Consider the following 18,248-nt stretch of genomic DNA (forward strand, 5'->3'; position numbering starts at 1 on the left):
AACAATAGAGCACACTAACTCGTTCCTTATTTTCGATTTATTCTTCCAATGAATATTCACTTTGGTCCTTCAAAATTTTCGCGTGAATTAACTTGTCACTCGAAAACGTAAAATTTTAAACTAGTATTCAGAAATTATACATTTGAGTCAAAATAGTCTATCATGGGTCATAAAAATGCTAAAAATAATTAATTTGAGCTAAACTTAATATTTTTGAGGAATATTCCGAGTTTCCATTGATATACCTAAATTTTTTGAAGGACTAAAATCACCAATCACGATTCACTTCATTTGATCACTAATTCAAGTTATTATTACTGTTATTATTATTAATCATTGGCAGTAATTTGTTTAAACAAAATTGTTCCGTGGAATTTATTCGTTTAGAACAAATTCGGAGGAGTGTTATCTATGTTAAGCATGAGTCTAATCCCACTTGGGAAGTTGGGAACCCTTGAAGTCCTTGTTACGAGATGTAATCAATTCCATTTAATGCATTAGAAAGCAAAAGTGTATTATTTCAGAATTGATGGAAGATGGAATCAGATTCTGCTTAAATATAAAAAGCTATCGAGTCAGTTTCTTATATTAAGTTAACTCCATTTTTCATTACTAGTTGCATTATCATTTCATATATCTGGTTTTCATCTCTTTACAAGTGATTTGCCCATATGGTAACGATATACAAGTAATTTGTGTTTCCTCTTGTTCTTTATAGTTAAATATATCAGACACACATACGCGTATTTAAGAAAGTATAGATGATTTAACTTAATTTTCTTCATGGACTAGTTTTATGGTGAACCGTAATAGAATTATAGTTTTCATATACAAGAAGTTTTTTTTAAAGAAAGAACAATTCAAGTGGTGCTTTAATTGTCCATACTACTTCTTTCTTTGTGTTCCTACTAATGACTATTTGCAAAGTGGATTTTGGAGGACACAGAAATGAAAAAGAAGATTTGAGAATCATGAATACATTTGCAAAAGGGCTTTAAAGCCTTCTTTTTCTCTCCCTTTACCTCCAAACTCAACTCGTAAAAATATCCTAAGAAATAGCGAAATCTAAGGAAGGATTAAGTTTAGTTACTGATTGTTAGCATTTTCAGCATATGCTACTGTTAGTTTTTTCTATCTTCTTTAGTTATTTTGTACTATTTTTCTTCAGAGTTAAACCAATTGTGTGATATAAATTTTGTAGGAAGGAACAGATAGGAAGAAGAGGGTAATAGTGGGACCATGGGGAGGCAAAGGTGGGACTAGCTGGGATGATGGTACCTTCACAGGAGTGAGGGAAATAAGACTAGTTTATGATCGTTGTATAGACTCTATCCTTGTGGTTTATGATAAGAATGGTAAACCTTTCACAGCTGAAAAACATGGAGGAGTTGGAGGCAACAAAACAGCTGAGGTGAGGTTTAATTGTTCTCTTGAATGTATGTAGATTAACTTATGGGGTAACCCTTGTGTGGTACCATATACTCTTAGGGTCCTTTGCGAGTTGTATTGTGGAGGGGGGAAAAGGGAAATAGAAGACTTCAGAGTCATGTCACAAGTGTATTTCATGACTTTGAAGCCGTTCTCTTTCTCTTCCTTCCCGTCCAAAATCAAACTCGCAAACGGGTCCTTAAGATATTCTCTTTCAGGCAAGTGGATTAAATGTTGGAATCCTTCCACATCTGAGTTTATGATTACCTCTAAAGTATGTAACTAGAAGGGTATAATTTATAACACTTCATAATTGTCTTTTCCATCTGTATCTCATATCACAAATGGGTATGACATGCCTTCATGTTTTGCAGATTAAGCTGCAATACCCAGATGAGTTCTTGATTGGTGTGAGTGGACACTATTGTCCGGTTGTGGGCAGTGGCACACCCGTCATTAGGTCCTTAACATTCAAGAGTAACCGCAGAACCTTTGGACCATATGGAGTTGAAGAAGGCGTCCCATTTACCTTCTCAATAGATGGAGGCCAGGTTGCGGGTTTTAAAGGGCGAGGTGATTGGTATTTGGATGCTCTTGCATTCACATTGTCTAGTGCACCACCAAAGTCGCTGCTTCAAAAGGTGCAGAGGAGCTTCAGTAGGCTTACAAGCATTGCTCCAAAATCTTTATCCTCCAAGGATAGCTAGAAGACCATATAGGGAACTAATATTGAGACTTGCTTATATATAATCTACTAGATAGTGTGACTGCATGCTTCTGATTTTTCATTTTTTCTTTACTGGTTATGGAGTTCTACAAGAAAGTGCATTTCTTGATGAATATTCTGGATCTATATAAAAAATATAATTTTAATCTTGTGTTTAACATATCTAGATTGTATCTTGAATTTAAACATTCCATGTCCTCGCATATGTTTCACAAGGAACTATAAGTATTCAAACAAGTATATGGGGTTCATAGATCGGTAGAACACTACTTCACATCCCTGGTTTTTACCTCTGTACTAGTTACTTGCCCTTAAGGGTAACATTATGCAAGTCCCCCATCCTTTTTTCTTTTATAATTTGTTTGTTCTTGTTCTTAATCATTAAGCTTTTCATATATAATTTCGTTTATGAAATTATAAATTATTTCACTACATTTTCTTAAGTAAAGGATTACTTAAGCACTTTAATAAAAATCTTTTAGTTCTGCCCTCTTTAGTAGAAATAGTTGTATAGATAAGTTTTATGTTAATTAAGTCTAATGTAATAGAACTATAGTCTTCATATACAAGTATTTCCGGTTTAAGTTGCATAATGATTTAAATTTTAGAACATAGAATTTTCCTAATCTAGGTCTGTAAAAAATTCTATCACTGAACAGAATTATAGGCACCACATCCAGTTTACCGATGTAAGAGGAGTTTTTCATCCAGTTTAAGTTGCTGACCTTGTTAGCCACATCTAACTTAAGAAAGCGTGGTTTCCTTTACAAAAAGAGCATGGGTTTATTGGATAAAGAAAATTTTCTAATTTTTATTTCCTGCTCAAAAATACAAATTTCAGATTTGTCAATTTTCTTTCTACTCACCAACGCCCTTATTCTTCTACAAACACTATTCCTCCAGAATCTATAAGTCAAACTCAAACGAATTGCTATCTTCTCTCAGGAAAAACTTTCCATGATTTAAACTCATGACCTCCATGTCACCATTGAGCTGAGTCTCACTAGCAATTCTCTCGCAGCCAAAAAAATCATACGATCTCTAATAGTCTAATAACCAACCCTGAATTCATTGATAAACTTCTATAATGCATCCTCTAAATAACACACACAGTATACTTACATAAGAAACAAGCAAATTTAACAAAAAACACAATAGGCATTGAAATGCCTAAAAGCAAAGCAACATAGTAATATGATATATAAGGCAATTCAGATTCAATTCAACATATCATATCATCAACTATGAGTAACTATAATTATATAATAAACAGCATTCCGAAACAAACACTGTGAATGATAGAATTAACCTCTAGCCTTGAGCTCAGCAAGGCGTCTCGACAAATCATTCTCATCAACCTTCTCACTGTCAGCTTCCTTGGTCGGCACGGCATGAGAGCCCGGCTGAGGAAGACCGACCGATACGGCGAGGCCGTAATCATCAGCCACCTGTTGCATAAGGTTATTAACATCTCCCTCAGGTGTCGAAAGAGAGGTGGAACCCGCCATTGCTGAATCCATGTATTCAGATTGAACCTCCATGTCTATAAACTGCTTCTCGAACTTGTCCATTGTTTCCGACATCTTCTGGAGTTTTCCGGTTGCGAGAGAAGATTCTAACGATTTCACAATATTGGACATTGATTTGTTGATTGTGAACATCTTCGCCTGAGTGTCGAGGCGGGCGACGACGGCGTCGAGACGGGAAGCGAGGCGGAGGTAGTTCATCTGCTCCGTGCGTTTTCGAATGGCGTTCTCTGCGTAGATTCGAGCACCGTCCATGTTGCCTTTTTCGATCGCTTTCTTGACCTTAAGTTTCTCTGATTTCTCGTCCTTATCGCATTTTCGGGCTTGTCGTTGAAGAGATTTTGAGGTGAATTTCAGTTCCATGATTTGGTTCAAGAGCTTCTCTGTGTTTCCCATGATTGTTAGGGTTTTGGGATAGGTTTCAAAAATTTGGGAATTTGAGAAAGGAAGAGAGAGAATAGAATTTGAATTCGATTGTTACTGTGGAAAATCAAAAGTTTACGCGGGTTGGTGTAAACTATATAATTTACTAATTTAGTAAGAGATTTCTATTATTTTTAAATATGTTTTCTCTTTTTTGGGGTAATTAAACAAGATGTTTCTTTTTATTTAATGCTAATTAAGGGGACTGACTTATTTTGTAGTGAAATTTATGACAAAGATTGGTGCACAATCGAGGTATTTAGTAATGAGATTCGACTCCTACAAGTGTGATAGTAATCTTATCCTTTCTTAGTTTTATTTTTTTCTTTACCGATGTATCAAATAACTAAATATAGTAACAGTTAGAACATATATCATAATTGTACCATTCAATAAAAAATTTATTATTTAAAAAATATAAAATTAATATATTTATTATGATGATCAACAAAAAAATGACCCAAAAACGTTACACATTGTCAAAAGGATTGGTGTAAGACCACAAGGGGTAGTGATTTGCCAATAATGAATCGACCAGCATTTTTTCTTCACATTAAAAATGCATTCCATATTTTGCTTACAATCTCAAAAGAATGTACCGTCTAAATTAATCATTTTTAACATTTTTTATAACACTTGGTAGGAATTATAGTTTGAATTTTATTTTTTCAAGGATTAAAATTAGTGCAATTCTTAATTAGCAAAGTAGGTATTCACTCTATTTCCAAATAGTGTGCATTAAGCATCTTTCAATCGAAAACATTGTTTTTCTCATTAAAACTTGGTCTTGTAAAGGAAACTTTCTTGGCTAAATGTATAAATGAGACACATTGCACATGCAAAAATAAGGGTTGAAAGAGCAAATATTATTATTGATGAGAAACCAGGTAAACAAAAGATGACAAGTGAATCAAATGAATCATAGTGAAACAATTTACAAATGCACTTAATGAAAATCTAGCTATAGTAGCAAAGCAGCTAGCTCTAGGGATTTAGCCTTAATTTTAAATATAATTGTGTATCATCCATGAAGTCATTCTTAAAAATAGTTTATGTATGTTCTATGTTTTAATTTCTATACCCAAAACAAGAAGAATGAATTAAAAATTGCAAAGGTAAGTATAATCTAAAACTAAAATTTTAGGATGCAGCTTAAGAATGATGTTGCATGATAGCAGGCATTGGTGATTGATTGATGGAAGAGAAGAGAACACTACTAAGGAAATTATAAAACATGTTATGTTAATCAAGCAAAACAAACTTCATCTATGATTAAAAACAACCTTGTAAAAACATGAATCAAAACCAATTTCAGATATTATTATTATTACTACTACTGTGATTGACATATTGACTGGACTAGTCATTTTCAAACATCAAAACTATCATAATCTAAAGAAATTGTGTAAATTTGGATCAAAGGCCTTAATTACCAACATCAACAATTAATCTTGGAACTAACTCTATGGTCTTGGATCAGTTTCACACTTGGACTTAAACATAGTAGCCTGTAAGTGTAAATCCTCTGCCCACAATCTCACCACCACAAAACCATGCAAAACACTCAAGTCCAAACAAAGCAACAAGACCTGCATTATCTATGTTTATGTCCTGCCTGTTCTTCACTATGTTCTTTGCATAGTCCAATTCCTTCCACAATGATTTGTATCTATGAGGAATACTGCATCAAATAAGCATCAATTTTAGTAATTCATACTTGATTAAAAAAAGACGGTCTGATATACGAGGCTTTCACCTAGTGAGGTCTAAGAAGGATAGACGTAAACAACCTTAACTTCGCAAGCGAAGAGGCTGTTTCTAGAATTTGAGACCATAACCTCTAGAGGGCATAAGACAAACAATCTTACCGTAATGTTGAGTCTCTACCTCTTCATAGTTGATACAAATAGTTAGTATTATATGTAAGTATTTTATATGATTCATGGTATTTGTGGTACCATATGGAAGTATTAGTACCTGGCAAGGCGAGTATAGAACAATTGTTTGGCCAATGATTGACATTTTTCAATGGTGGGTGGATCCTGGATATAGTGTTTGTTCTGCTCCAACAACACCTTGTAGTATGAACCTCCATGGTTAGAAGCAACTTGAGTCACCTTTGATTGCAACTGAGGAATCTTTGAAGCCATTGATTTCCTACATAGTATATATCAAGATGTTAACATGTGCAAAAAGTCTAGAATTCAAATTATATCATAGTAAGTATGTATCAGGAGAGACATAAATATTTTACATCTATTACCCGTTCACACGATAAGAAAAATAACATGTATATCCATTCTGAATATAGAAAAGTAATTATTTTCTCTAGAAAGAACGATATAGTTACTGTGTGAGAAAATTAGATTTGATTTCCATGAATCCCCATAGATGCCTGAATTAATCACAAAGTTTATATTGAAATCTACAATTATATCAAATGTTATCATGTGCAAAAATAAAAACACTAAGATCAAATTTAAATTAGACAATACAGAAACATGGAATTAAAGAGCAGAAACATCAACATATTCTTTTCAACACCTTTTCTATTTATTACATGAAATGATGCAAGACCTTTTCTGTTTCATTAAGTTCACTCTATTTTATAGATCCACATGAGATCCACTTAATAATGTTGAAGATATTGTAATCATGTTGCTAGCATTGATGTTAAGTAAACACAATAATCGATTTAAATAAAAAAAGTAATATAGTTATTTGTTGCATGAGAATTGGATTTGTCATGCACCCATTAAGCATCTCAATTGATACAAAAGGTACATCATGATATAAAAATTAACATCTAAACAGAAAAAGGTAAAAACTGCATGAAACAATATAATGTAATTACTAGCAAACATAAACATTGGATTATTTGGTTTGAGTACCTTATGAAGTTATTGAAAGTGAGAGTATTGTTGTAGTGCAGTGGGAATATGAACAATGAACAATAATGAACAATGAACAAAGTTAGTAAAAAGGTTGAATCCACAATGTACTCTCCACTTGCCTTGGATTACCGTTTCTACCGCTAACTATGTCAACCTTGTATTTCTCTAACACCTTTCAAGTTTTTAACGTGCTTCTACTTTATGAAAAAATGTCATTGAATTTTTTTTAACTATGAATGATGTTAATAATATAGACTAGGATTCAAAGATACTTAGCAATGTATTCATCATTAATAGGCATATGGTGGATATTTTTTTGTACTATTAATGATATTTCATCACCTTTAGGTAAGAAACTAATCACTTTCGGGTTCGTGGTTACCCTTTTCAACAAGTATTGCTCACAGGAATCGAATCATTGATCTTAGAGATCTAGAAGGATCTTACATCACTATCACTAGACTAATGTTTTAGTATATATGTAGGATTCAACATTATCTTTAATTTTAAATCATATATATTAACATTATATATATTTTGGTGATTAGATTTTAATTAGGAATATGGGAGTGCCAATAGCCCTACCCATGCAAGTTGTCATGTTTCTTTTGGAACTAAGCTAATGATAATTCACATAAAACATTTATTACATTTTGAAATTGGCAATAGAGAAAGGAAAAAACATCTTAACTAATATGTTTTTTGTTTGTAAACTAAGTAATTTGTTTCCCTATGACTCGAAGGTAATAGATTCAAATGTTAGGAACAACTTTTTTGAATGAGATGATAATGCTATACACTTGCCTACAATGCACCAAGCGACCCTTTTTTAACCAATTTGTTTGAGATGATAATGTTGGTAATGTTTGATACCCCAACAAAACATGATATTCTACATTTTAACCTTTTGTACTGTTCTATTTACATAATAGACTAAACATAGAACAAAACTCATGTTCGCGACACTGGTTGGGAAGGGCAACCACGAATCTGAAAAGAATTAGTTCTTTATCCAAAAAAGTAAGAAATACCCTTAGTAGTATAAAATAAAACTCATGTTCTGTCCTACTTTGATATCTTTGGCAAATGCTACCTAATAATGATTTAACTAGTAAGATTTATACACAATCACTATATTACAACCTAAATTATTACCACTTACTCAACAATAAACAGGTATAACAAAATTAGACATAGAAGTTTGAAACATAGTCAATTAAATTCCAACACAAAAATTAATCAATGAAAAAATGATGAACTGCAGGTTTGAACTACTCCATCCCACAGGGATATTTGGACAAAAAGAAGAAAAGAAATGCTACATATTTTTATCTTAAAAATCTTAATCCTAGTGGCAGATATTGAACATCCTTTAGTATCAGTTGTAGGAGAGCTACAATCACATTTTCTTCTTCACTTGCAAGCCAAACACAATTTGAAACATTTGAATGCACCTTCTCTTTCATAAGAAGATACAGAAATTGAAGGAAAGAATATTAGGATTGGAGGGTGAAAAAAGAAGAAGAGAAATGCTACCCATCCTGAAAGAAAATAAGGTTTGCCTACTCGCGAATTTGAAACCGCCACTTCCGGATCTTATTTTTTTGTCCTAAAAGCTCTGAAGGGCACATGAAGTGTGAGAGTTAATGTAGCATCCAAACTCAGTGGTTGGTAGGAAGGGAAAAGAAGCCTTCTCCATAACAATTTTAACACCAGGCAAAATACACGAATGTCGTCTTCTTCGATCATGTTTCTTTAGGCATAGTACATGTACAAGCTATTTGCAGCAGCACAAGCAATTGCATTTTCAGTTGGGTGCCATGCTAAGTGCAGCAACTTTGTTGTGAAATCGAAAGAATTGCCATTTGCATCAACGCCAGGGGTTTCAGCTCCTGTTCACAATACCAAAGATTGGAACTTGTCATATACATTATTACTATTAATGAAGGTCATAGTCAGAATTAGTGTCCAACTTCATTATTACAAAAAAAACATTGATTTCATTTAACCACAAATATAAATGAGGAAAACGGAACTTCGTAATTTTTTGAACAGTTTTCACTTTCACTCCCTCACCCTTAGCTAGATTGAAAAACTGAAATGTAGAGGAAGTAATGCCAATAGAAGTACCACTAGTAAACTTCTGAGTTGCAACTTGAATAAATAATCCGTTTAATCTCTTGAGAAAAATATTACATTTAATCTCTTGAGCAAAAAAATAATATAAACTATGATATAAAAGAAACTATATATTTTGAAATCCTACTCATAGGCAAACAAGGGGAAATGATTTGGAAAACTGACCTCGTCTTACAACTCTTGTTATACTATTTCCCAGTGATCTAGAAGGCCTTGAAGGGGTTGGAACTTGTCGTCTGAGGAAATGAAAAGGTTAATATAAATGCTACAATGTCAGACTAAAAATCATGTTTGGCATCAGAGCTCAATAAAATTACCTCATTGGATTTTTACTGGCTTCCAAAGTTGTCGCCTCAGCGCTTCCCGGGGCACAACCAAACACACGGAATAGATTGCTAGCATTGAATTAAATAATCAATAAGATGCACGGTAAAAAATGTCAATGATAATTGAGCTGCAGAACAAGTATGTAGTACAAACCTGTAAGAGCCAGTGGCTACACGCAATCCATCACCACTCAGACAACACTCAAACTTATCAAAGATTGAGTCATTTTCATATAAATCACAAAGCTGGCGCATTCCAAGAAAAACATAGCCAGGTATAAGTATAACTCAATATAGCAGCAGAAAGAAATTCACAGTTCATCATAACTTATCTAGACACGGGAATCTAACCTTAGGTCGTAAATACTCATGAACCTGGAAAGTTGCGACAGGCCCTGAATCCATATTAATGTCCCATAACTGACAAACAAGTCAAGATGAGTAAAAGGAGATGAAACTTGAGGGATGTTAAGAATTAAAGCATAACAAGCAGAAGGCACCCAAACAAAGTCAAAGATGGACATTAGTATGTTTTCCCTACAAAATTATCGAATGTCAAAAGAACAAAGATACCTGAATCAATAATTATAATTTGAAAATTACATTGATTTATGAAACAATTCACTAAATCTAAAGTATTCCCATAAAAAAAGCAAAAATGGATCAACTTTGAGTCATTAGGAAATAGGCTCTTTAACTTCAATTTTGGCAATTTCCCCCTTGAATTTTGAAAATATGTCAATAGCCACTTTTATGTATTACTTTTGTTGGCTGATTCATATTTAAACCAAAATATACATCACTCTGAGCACAAATTAGCCATTGAGATGTTTTATGGTTGAAGGAGCTCGATCAGCAAAAATAAACGTTATGGCATCTATCTTCCAAAGCCCAAAATATCGTGAAAGGTTTAACAACAAAAGCATGTATTTAAAGTTATACAACTCCAAACCTTTAGGGTCATGTAATCACGACTAAGTATGTATCTTCCACCCTTCCCAAATTTAATGTCTGAGATAGAAGCAATAATCTCCGTAAAAAATGATCTGGACCCAGGGGCCTCCTGTTCTTCAAATCTGTACCAGGTTATTGTTTGTAAGAGTCTACAAAGTATAAGGAAGTACACAAAAGCATCCATACAAAATGTTTCATAAAATTTCTTCTCTACGTAAGCAACATTTTGATTGTCAAAACCAATAAGGAAACAAATCATTTTCTTTCCAGTAATTTTGCCTACCATCCCAACCATTGTTTGCTTTGACGGGAGAAGGAAAATTATTTGTTAGGCACCAATAAGATTACCACAAAAGATGAGCTTACAGTTTGGCATGAGAATCACATAATGCTGATTGCCTCAAATCAACAAGACGAATAGAACCCTTCGAACTGCTATATGCCAACGTATTACAATGTGTAGGGTGGAATTCTGCTGATGTTATAACCTCTGCAACAATAATATCCAAGGTCAGGGCTCAGCCGAGACAGTAAAAAATGGAACAAGTTGGCAAAAAGGTGAAAGCAGTAGATTATTTCTTCAATTTATACATGAAATCCCATCGGTTATGTTTGAAGCGCCAAAACAGCCATCAATCCAAACCCCAAAACCTCATCCTATTGCTCACAAATACCCACTCGTTATAAGATACACCAACCAACCTTCAACCCACTTGTTTTCTGCCCTCGATTCACCTTACCAAAGCTGGACTCCCACTGTTCCACATCAAACAGATTGAGACTACAAAGATTTTTACAAAGGCAGAGGGTGGTAGTGGGCTAGGTTTGACTCGGCATCTTGGCCTGGTCTTAGCCAAGACTTTTACGAGGTTAATTTTTGAGCCTGGCCTCAACTGTTAACCCTTAGCAGACCTGGTCATGCCTATAGTCTTGGTTGGGCAAAGCCTACCCGAAGTAAAGACAACATAACATGAACTGCAATGCAAGTATTAAGAGAGAGAGATTGGACTTGTCAAGGAAAATCACATTGTGAGTTACACACAACTAATTAACTAAAAGACAAGATGATTGTTTCATCCACCCAAAGCGATAAGTTTCTTCAGATAATGAAGAAATTAGTACGACCAAGCCTGAAGAGTTGGGTTGAATTACCAAGGCAGCAACCAGCATAAGAGTACCCGACTTATCAGCTAACAACCACGTATATGTTGTATTCATTTATATAGTTATTTATTTTCACAGTAACAATATCACTAATAAGATTTATTGTTTTACCAAGAAACCAACAGATAAATGTTTACACTACAGCATAATTTTTTTATTAAGCTTTACCTGTCAGATCCTCCATATTTGCAGGCTTCACATCAACAATATTAAAACTTTGATTGCTAATTTCCAGGTTCCAAAGATTTATTCGCAAATCATCGGCTGATATGAAAGTTTCACCATCGCTAGAAGGTACAAGCAACATAACACCATCCGAATTTGATTAGTATGTAGAAAATCATGAAAGATAGGGAAAAAGTGCAAAAAGACTTGTAGACATGAAGCAATATCGGATCAAGAAAATTAAGTAGAAAACAACTCGTCAACTTTTTAAAACAATATCACATCAGAGAAATAAAAAATAATGAAAACAAGATTGACACACAATATCCTCTGATTAGAATATGAACCCTCAAGGTTGTCAACTTCACCCATAGCTTATTGGACTCCTCAGCCGAATATGGTATGGTATGCAACAAGAAAATTTAAATCACCTGTTATTTGAAATGGAATTTATATGATAGTCATGAGCATGGGCATATACTCTACGGCATCGAGCCATCAAGCTGGTTTCATGGCTACTTACCTACATATATTACTATAACCAGTTAATACTGCAAATTCTCAAGAAAGCAATCATCAAAGTTGAGAAAGAAACTTAGGAACTTTTATTTCATTCCTTCCCTCTATAGTATCAGCGAACATATTAAAATAAAAACTAAGAATGGAATGATCAAGTCAAGAAACTAAACACTAGTAAATCTTTTGGTTTCTTCTTTACGAATGAGTCTATGCAAGATGGCTCTAATTTCTACTTGAATATACACAGATTGCATGTTATGAGGTATTAATAGTTGTTGGTTCGCAAGAAGCTTAACATCCTTAATAAGGTTCTGTTTATTTAAATTATAAACTTAAGATAGTTAAACACTAATTAAATTAAGCAACCTTAAATATCCTGATCAAACCAACTATGATTGAAAAATGTTTGTTGTACTGGTACCAAGCCGCCTTGTGAGTTCGGCCTATATTCTCCAGGCTGTTTTAGTTTTAAATTGATAAACCAACGTAACTGCTTCAATTTCCAAGAAGGAAAAGTAATCATTGTTGAAATTTGACACTTTCATTTTTATCTACCAATTTCTTGGTTGTTTATAGTAAAAATGACACACTAATTATTTTAATCCCTGACAAGCTAATCTTGGAAAAAGAATTGCAAGTGAAAGGGCTGAATACAACTACCGTGGGTAATCTTAGCGATGGTATGCCTCCTGGTGGAAATGAGAAATCATTGCTTAGGTATCCTTCTTGAGATCCTCCATTTGCAAGATGAATTGCGGAACTACTTGAACTAGCAATAGAGCCATTTCCCGTTCCTTTCAAAGGGTCGACATTCATCTCAGAAATTTTCTTGACCTTCTTTTCTTGAACCTGTTCAACTCTCAGATGAGAAAAATAATCTATCATTAATACATATGAACAAAATATAAAAACAAAAAAAAAGGTTCGTAACCACTCATTTTGTATACATGCACAAGCAAACATTCAATCGGGATAACATTATTTGAATTATCTTCCATCAGGATATTTATTTCACAGCATCGCCTTCTTTCATATTTACTTCCTCTTACAGCATTTGAACATCTTAAAGCATTTAATAAAATAACGATTAGCCAAACTGCATAATAAAAGTAGAGAAGTTAACATACAGAAAAAGATTTTCACCTAATGTCCTTGAAAGATGGCAGTATTAAGAAAGGAAGTCATGCTATCACGCACTTAAACTGAACAATCTACGCGTACATGCACCCTCAAAAGTCATCCTATAAATGCGAAGTTATCTCCTTATTAACTGGATAAATGTTCAATTAATGACCAGAGGTTCAAAAATATATTTGATAATTCTGGGCCTCATAAGCAATAATACAGCTTCTAAACAGAACCATTGCCAAAGCATGTGAGACAAGGGGTCAAACTTAGTTCCACAGAAGTGAAACCTAATGCACAATCCATTAATGACTGAAGAAAGAACTCAGTTTATTACGTACCTTCCAAAATTTGATGGTTTTATCATTTGTTGAAAGAAGAAAGAGGGCGCCATTAGCTGTTTGGCACCATCTGATTTTGTTGATTTTCTCTTCTATTTCCAAGCTCTTAAGATAATCAAACTGAAACAATGATCACCTCATTATATATATATCCACACATCTGAGACATAGGAAGTTGGTGCAACATTAACATGCAAATGATGATTACCTCAGGCTCGTGACTCTGAAACTCTGTTTTATAACGGAACTCAGGATGCCTACTAATAGAATAGTCCATTCTCTCCGAATCTCTTCTTGATCCACCATGCTGCATGTTTCAGCATGCATACATATTACATGACATGGAATCTTTCAAAAGTTTTCATTCTTTTTTAAGCTTGCAGAAGCAAAAATAAAGCTTACATCTTTTGTATCTGTCCTTTCAAAGAGAACAACTCGACCACCACGATCACCAGTAGCAAGATAATCACCGGACTTGTAAAATTCAATAGCAGAAATTATGTCCACTGCAGAAACAAAATTGGGCAAATGATTAGGAAGCTTTCACATTATCCTGCAATAAAAGCTGATTCTTATCTTTCAATCACTCAGTTGCAACTATTAGGATGATCACTCGGCCACTCTCACTCTCTCCTCCCCTTGAAAGCATCCAATCACATACTCTAAATGGTAACATCGAAAAACACCATACATACATCTGACTATCATGACAAAAGCAAGACCAATGTTTCAATTTGTCAACACATATCATATCACTTAATGATATTTCCAATTTCATATCCCTTTTGCTTTGATCGAAAACGATGTTTCCAGACCGACACAGGGAGAACTGCTAAGCACTCATTCTTAAAATATCAACTAAAGATTCAAGTCAAGAGAAGCCACCAGTATCATTACTAGTATTCCAATCCAACCTAACAAACACCCATATTCGACTATCGTGACAAAAGCAAGACCAATGTTTCAATTTTGTCATGTATCGGTCAAAGATATTTCCACTTTCGGTTCTCTTTTGTTTTGACAGGAAACATGACCACTTTATGGCATTTTCACTTTCTTTTCACTTTTGTTTTAAATGAAAACAATGTTTCCTGTCAGACAAGGGCTACACACTCATTCTTAAAATATACGCTAAGAATTTCAAGTCAATAGATACCTCCACCATCAATATACTAATACCCAACCTAGTAAACTCCAGCAAAAATATCAACTGCTTTTACATAGTCAATGGCACAAATTGCTACCAGACCCTATTGCCTCAATCTTCAACACCACTCATCAAACTACACAACATCAAGATCTAACCAATTCTACTCAAACAAACTCACACATTAACAAACTAAACAAAACTAACTACTCGCCAACAACAACATGAGTGGTTATTGCAGAGTTAGAATCCTCTCAATTAATGGAGAGTCAAGTGCTTCAAAAAAACAAAAGGAAATGTAACTTTCAATGACATCTATCCCTTTGACTACAATGAAATTACACTTTTGTCATTAAAAACAAAGGGAGAAACATGTACTTGTGTCTCCATTAGTAAAGAGGATCCTTGTCCGCTATTGCAATACAAGCACGAGCTAGAAACACAACAGTTACCAAAACCAATCAATAAAACTTAATTACTTAGTTTCACACTCTTACAAATCCATTCAAGTAAAATCACAATGCGAAGAACACAGCCTCAACTTAACACACTACTTCCCCCAAATCTCACAACAATTAACACCACTTCCCCAAATCTCATAACCTCAACAACCACAAGCATAAACAACAACGAAGTAACAAAACACGATCCAAAATGGATCGAATCAAACCCAATCCCAACACATAAATTGGATCCGACAAGAATAAAAACATGTCCTTTTTTTCACATGATCAAATACAACGTTAAACAATCACCTTCTTGAACCTCTTCCCCTGCCGTACGTTCTCCGAAAACCTGCGAGAATTTCCAATCCAGTGGGTTTGGTGGGCCCGCCGGAGCTGCGATGACCTCATCGCCACCGTTCATTTGCGTCGTTGAAATCAACGGCCACGGAACACGTTTATCGAGTGAATGAATCAGCAAATCCTATCAATGCATCAAAAAAACGAAGATCGCTTTCTGGGTTTTCACAAGATCATAGATTTGAGACGACCCATCAAAGAAAGATTGTATTTTTTTGTTTACCTATTCTCACTTTGGGTTCCTAGTTGAACCATTGGAGCACAAAAAAAGAACAAAATATTTCTCTCTCCTCTATAACCCTTTTTCTGTATCTATCTGTTTTCTCTCTCTAAAAGGAGAAAATGGGAATTTTAAGTGATTAAAATGAGTGAACAAATTAGAGATGGAAAAAAAAAACATTTACACAAACTTACTTACATGTCTAGTTTTCAGGTGTTACATTAAAAGTTAGAGTAGAAAAAGATTATATAAATGTCTAAAATTATGGGTTTGAGTTGAGGAAACAAATTCATAAGCTTGAAGTATGTATATTGTTTTTTTAGTTTTTAGTAATATTGTTGTAGTAAATGATTAAATATGATATATGTCATATTAATAATTGAAAAATATAATCTATCTCATAATACTATGAAATATTTTATTCTCTAAACTATATAATTATAAGTCTTTTGATATTACAACTCTCACATGTGAGAGACAAATTCATGGGGTAAGAGATTGTGTGAAATAGTAAATACATAATTTTCTTTATATGTTTGTTACATGAGGCCACTTTTGAGGTTTGATTGGGTTGTGATGGTTTTTGGTAGTGAACATTTAGGATAGGGATGGACATTAATATTAAAATGAGTTTTTTAGATTGTTGGAATTGATTAGTTAATGAAGGTTTTGTCCTAAAGGGCTAAACTTTGTTGAAATAAAAGGGGTAAGTAAGATTATACAAAATGACTTGCATGTCCTTGCATTTTAATCTCTTTCTTTTTTATTATAAAATTCCATTTTTCAAGTGTTATTATTTTCTTTTCCCACTCCTATAATCTTTCATCATCTATGAGAAAAGGGGCATAGAGGTAAACTAGTCCATTATCAGAGAATGTGGATTTTTAGGGAATTTTTTTTAAGAGAACCGTTGAAAATAAGGTTATAAAAAAAGACAAATTTCGGTCCTTTATAAGAATAATAATAAAAGATAATGTTGCATGTTGAAGACATACATGCATACATGGAATGGAAGTATAAAGTGATATTTTTTTGTTTTATTTGGGTGAATGGAGTATAAAGTATTTGTGATGCCTTATGTTTGCATTCAACTTCATCCATAATATTTGCATGACCAATGACTTTGATTTTGAGATGGACATGGTGTTTCTCTTAAAGACACTTTTTCTTATGATTTGGAGTTTACAAAAAGCCTATTTATTATCATGACCAATAAGCCTCCACCAACACATCTTATATATAATACATTTGATGTTGATAAAGTAAGGATGTATATATTATTATATTCCTAGAGTTAAGCATTGACACAACAATAAGGAGTTAAGTAGTGTTTATATTGGCACACATTAGATCACCTTCTATTTAATGTAATCATTTTCCTTTTTACTTGTTTTTTCAATCAAATATATTTTCAATGAGAAAAATATACATGCATTTGCTATATATGAGTTTTATATATTGTCAATACATCATACACAATTCATGTTTAATCATAATTAATTTTTAAAAAATATACAAATGAATAGTGGATGATATATTAATTGTGCATAAATTTTTACATTAATAATGCAAAGATTTTACACTCATTTTCAATTCCTCATTACGCCTTCTATGCAACCATAACTTCATTCATGTACACTGTTGAAATTCTGGTATCAAACTTTGAGAAGATAGCTAAAACAAATAAATGAATAAACATGGTAACCAAGACAAACAAGCATTTCTGTTTAATTTATGTTGTAAATCAATGATTGGATGGCAAAAAAAAATGATCAATGGATACACATAAAAATATCCGCAATGGATATCCATAATAATAGTTTATGAATGAAAATAAATTTTATATTTTAATTATTATAAAATATATAAATATATATTAAAAATTTAAAACTCATTTAATACTCACTATCTGTTGTAGGTTAGAAATGAGAGAACCACCTAGCTTGGACTATCAATATGGGCTGAAATGGCCCATTTGTATTAGGGAAGTTTTTCAACCATAAAGGAAGTTCTTTAAACCCATGCTTTTATTTATAAAAAACTCCAAAATACACGTTTTTTCATCAATTTTTTATTTATTTTTCTCTTATAGTGATTATAAATTTTTATTTTTTATCTATTTGTATATTAGTATATAATTTTTTACTGTATAATAAATTGGAAAATATCTGGAGTACACTATCTTTGTCCATTTCTCTTAATATGTGGAAATTGAGCCAAAGTTATGATCACAAATCATTTATCATTATACTTAGCAAAACTAATTGAATATGTAAAATTTTGAGAGGAAAAAAACATATTTTTAAATAATCACTTTCTTTAAGTAATTAAATGAGGGTCAAGGATG

At 33.2% G+C, this 18,248-nt stretch overlaps 4 protein-coding genes across 8 annotated transcripts; 1 reads left to right on the forward strand and 3 right to left on the reverse strand.

Moving 5' to 3' along the window:
• On the forward strand, positions 611-16,407 carry LOC109351248 (jacalin-related lectin 19). 2 transcript variants are annotated; one of them, XR_002108200.1, is made up of 4 exons: positions 611-674; positions 1,202-1,411; positions 1,803-2,191; positions 16,397-16,407. XR_002108200.1 is itself a non-coding variant. In XM_019592654.1 (3 exons), the coding sequence occupies exons 1-3, from the start codon at positions 672-674 to the stop codon at positions 2,133-2,135; spliced, it is 546 nt and encodes a 181-aa protein (XP_019448199.1). In that variant the 5' UTR covers positions 611-671; the 3' UTR covers positions 2,136-2,564. The 2 variants fall into 2 exon arrangements, 1 of the variants encoding a protein (XP_019448199.1); XM_019592654.1 differs by lacking the exon at positions 16,397-16,407 and having other exon boundaries at positions 1,803-2,564.
• LOC109351247 (ESCRT-related protein CHMP1B-like) lies at positions 3,294-4,174 on the reverse strand. Its single transcript, XM_019592653.1, has one exon. The coding sequence runs from the start codon at positions 4,075-4,077 to the stop codon at positions 3,460-3,462; it is 618 nt and encodes a 205-aa protein (XP_019448198.1). The 5' UTR covers positions 4,078-4,174; the 3' UTR covers positions 3,294-3,459.
• On the reverse strand, positions 5,394-7,133 carry LOC109351249. Of its 2 annotated transcripts, XM_019592656.1 has the most exons (4): positions 6,996-7,133; positions 6,082-6,261; positions 5,600-5,785; positions 5,394-5,567 (listed from the first exon to the last, which is right to left on the reverse strand). In XM_019592656.1, coding segments are annotated over exons 2-4 (360 nt in total). In that variant the 5' UTR covers positions 6,255-6,261; positions 6,996-7,133; the 3' UTR covers positions 5,394-5,566. The 2 variants fall into 2 exon arrangements, with proteins under 2 accessions (XP_019448201.1, XP_019448200.1); XM_019592655.1 differs by having other exon boundaries at positions 5,394-5,785.
• Positions 8,161-16,009, reverse strand: LOC109351246 (serine/threonine protein phosphatase 2A 55 kDa regulatory subunit B beta isoform-like). Of its 3 annotated transcripts, XM_019592650.1 has the most exons (15): positions 15,905-16,009; positions 15,634-15,805; positions 14,134-14,237; positions 13,940-14,038; positions 13,732-13,851; positions 12,923-13,114; positions 12,178-12,269; positions 11,750-11,868; positions 10,784-10,907; positions 10,416-10,539; positions 9,815-9,883; positions 9,618-9,709; positions 9,455-9,532; positions 9,303-9,373; positions 8,161-8,890 (listed from the first exon to the last, which is right to left on the reverse strand). In XM_019592650.1, the coding sequence occupies exons 2-15, from the start codon at positions 15,743-15,745 to the stop codon at positions 8,754-8,756; spliced, it is 1,533 nt and encodes a 510-aa protein (XP_019448195.1). In that variant the 5' UTR covers positions 15,746-15,805; positions 15,905-16,009; the 3' UTR covers positions 8,161-8,753. The 3 variants fall into 3 exon arrangements, with proteins under 3 accessions (XP_019448195.1, XP_019448196.1, XP_019448194.1); XM_019592651.1 differs by having other exon boundaries at positions 12,926-13,114; positions 15,634-15,973; XM_019592649.1 differs by having other exon boundaries at positions 15,634-15,972.

The sequence above is a fragment of the Lupinus angustifolius genome, chromosome LG06, assembly GCF_001865875.1.
Source record: "Lupinus angustifolius cultivar Tanjil chromosome LG06, LupAngTanjil_v1.0, whole genome shotgun sequence".
Classification (NCBI taxonomy): domain Eukaryota; kingdom Viridiplantae; phylum Streptophyta; class Magnoliopsida; order Fabales; family Fabaceae; genus Lupinus; species Lupinus angustifolius.

Bases quoted from the DNA above. Each gene is read 5' to 3' on its own strand.
- LOC109351248 (XM_019592654.1), top strand. The intron at 1,412-1,802 runs GTGAGGTTTAAT...CATGTTTTGCAG, and splicing joins GAGGCAACAAAACAGCTGAG to ATTAAGCTGCAATACCCAGA.
- LOC109351247 (XM_019592653.1), bottom strand. From the start codon at position 4,077: ATGGGAAACACAGAGAAGCTCTTGAACCAAATCATGGAACTGAAATTC.
- LOC109351249 (XM_019592656.1), bottom strand. From the start codon at position 6,254: ATGGCTTCAAAGATTCCTCAGTTGCAATCAAAGGTGACTCAAGTTGCT. The intron at 5,786-6,081 runs GTACTAATACTT...TATTTGATGCAG, and splicing joins TTCTATACTCGCCTTGCCAG to TATTCCTCATAGATACAAAT.
- LOC109351246 (XM_019592650.1), bottom strand. From the start codon at position 15,745: ATGAACGGTGGCGATGAGGTCATCGCAGCTCCGGCGGGCCCACCAAAC. The intron at 14,039-14,133 runs GTAAGCTTTATT...TGAAACATGCAG, and splicing joins AAAGGACAGATACAAAAGAT to CATGGTGGATCAAGAAGAGA. The intron at 13,115-13,731 runs GTACGTAATAAA...AGAGTTGAACAG, and splicing joins AAACCATCAAATTTTGGAAG to GTTCAAGAAAAGAAGGTCAA.